Source organism: Homalodisca vitripennis, chromosome X (assembly GCF_021130785.1).
Source record: "Homalodisca vitripennis isolate AUS2020 chromosome X, UT_GWSS_2.1, whole genome shotgun sequence".
Lineage (NCBI taxonomy): Eukaryota > Metazoa > Arthropoda > Insecta > Hemiptera > Cicadellidae > Homalodisca > Homalodisca vitripennis.
Window position 1 is genome coordinate 6,473,144 of NC_060215.1, and position 1,913 is coordinate 6,475,056.

The 1,913-nt window shown below is 33.3% G+C and overlaps 1 protein-coding gene across 1 annotated transcript; it reads right to left on the reverse strand.

The window, feature by feature from the left end:
* Positions 1–1,109: 1,109 nt before the first annotated feature.
* LOC124369346 lies at positions 1,110–1,712 on the reverse strand. Its single transcript, XM_046827322.1, has one exon. The coding sequence runs from the start codon at positions 1,710–1,712 to the stop codon at positions 1,110–1,112; it is 603 nt and encodes a 200-aa protein (XP_046683278.1).
* Positions 1,713–1,913: the final 201 nt, after the last annotated feature.

Consider the following 1,913-nt stretch of genomic DNA (forward strand, 5'->3'; position numbering starts at 1 on the left):
ATCATATGCTTTTGAGGGATCGGAATGACAATATACACTCTCCCAGTCCATATTACACAACTGCTGCCTTATCTTATTATAGTCCAGGCGGCTGCTACATTTCACCTGTTCCCTCGGCTTCTCAAGGTCAGCCCAAAATAAGCCCAAACCAGTTATTGCGTGGTCTGTTATCTCCAACTGTTCTACTACTGTTTTAAATTGAAAATTAGCTCTATATTGTAGTCTAACAAATATATGATCTATGCATGTTACTGATCTGTCGGTTATTCTAGTTCCCACATTTATTAAGGATTCAAATCCAAAGCTTGACATTAACGTTTTATATTCGTCTGTTATTTTTTTTTCATCTAACAAGTCAATGTTAATATCCCCTATGTATATTTTATTTTTTATATTCTTAGCATTCTCTGTGTCACTTAAATAGTTTCTTAAATCTAATATAAAAGCTTCGTTACTACTACTATTTAATCTGTACATGGCTACTAGACTAAATTGTACATTGCATGACTTAAATATAACTAGTAATGCATCAGCAGTATTAATATTTAATCGTTTAAATTCACAGATATTCAAACAATCGTGTATATATATATCATAACACCTCCAGCCCTATATGTATCATTATAATTGGCAAGTAGTGTATAATTGGGTATATGAAACATATTTGACTCTTCTTCATTAATCCATACTTCTGATAAAACTATTACTCCCGGCTTATTATCATATGCGGACAGTTCCACCAAGAAAGGGTCAAAGTTTTGCCTTACACTTCTTATATTTTGGTGAAGAATTGATAATTTACAGCATAATATTTCTTTTAATATACTTATATTTTCATGTTCCAAGGTGTATTTAATAAATTAACCTGTAATTAAATAAATTATATAAATTAGCATTAAATAAATTATAAACTTTCGAAAACATAACAATTAATAAACTATGAAAAACATTAACATGTGATAAGTTTAAGAACGTAACAACAACAACAGATAAATGATTTAAATTTCTAAAATTATTTTTTTGAGAGCAAGACAAAAAATACAATGTTCATAATCTCATACCTCGTATTAGATTTATACATTCCCTTAATTTGTTGTTCTCTTTTTCGTTCACAAATTCTGTAGGTCCTGCTGACTGACTATTTCTTTCCCACGGTCACCTTCTTTCTTCCGCATAAAGATTTTTCCATTTCGCACCCACAGGAATGCATAACCGAGTTCCTTCTTCTTGACCCGTGCCAGGGCGAGCAGCCTCCTTTTTGTAGGACAAAGAGATTCATTAATATAAATTTGACTGTCCATCGGTAGATTTATATGTCGAGTAGATAACTCACGTTTAACTTTCCTCTTGTGGATCATATCTTCCTTACCTCCTCTCCTTACAAACTTTACAATAATTCCAGCTGGTCCTTTTGTGCCTGGTTTCTTATATATCCTATGACATGCGTCCACCATGTCATTTTCAATAGTCATGTTCAGCGCAGCCCCTACTTTTTTAACAGTTTCTAAAGTGTCTTCATTTTTTTCTTCCGGAACTCCGTAAATTTCTAATGTATTTCTTCGTGAATATTGCTCCACTTCAACCAGCCTCTCTTCCAGGACTACTACTTGTTGTTTTAAACTTTTATTTTCAGCTTTAAGTTCTTCTACAATCTTCATGTATTCATCAACCTTTGCGGTTTGCTCTTTTAGGGCGGCAGTGTTCTCTTCCATCTTGCTATTAAGAACCTCATATGCTTTATTAAAGTCCTGGAAAGACCTCCGATTTTCATTCTTCAATTCTTGCAAAGTTATCATGATATCATTCAAAGTCAGACAATCACCATCTACCCTATCTTCCAATATTTTTGATTTTCTTCTTTCTTCAGTGCAGGGGTTGCACCTCCATATGCTTTCCTCTCGTTTTAGTTCCTC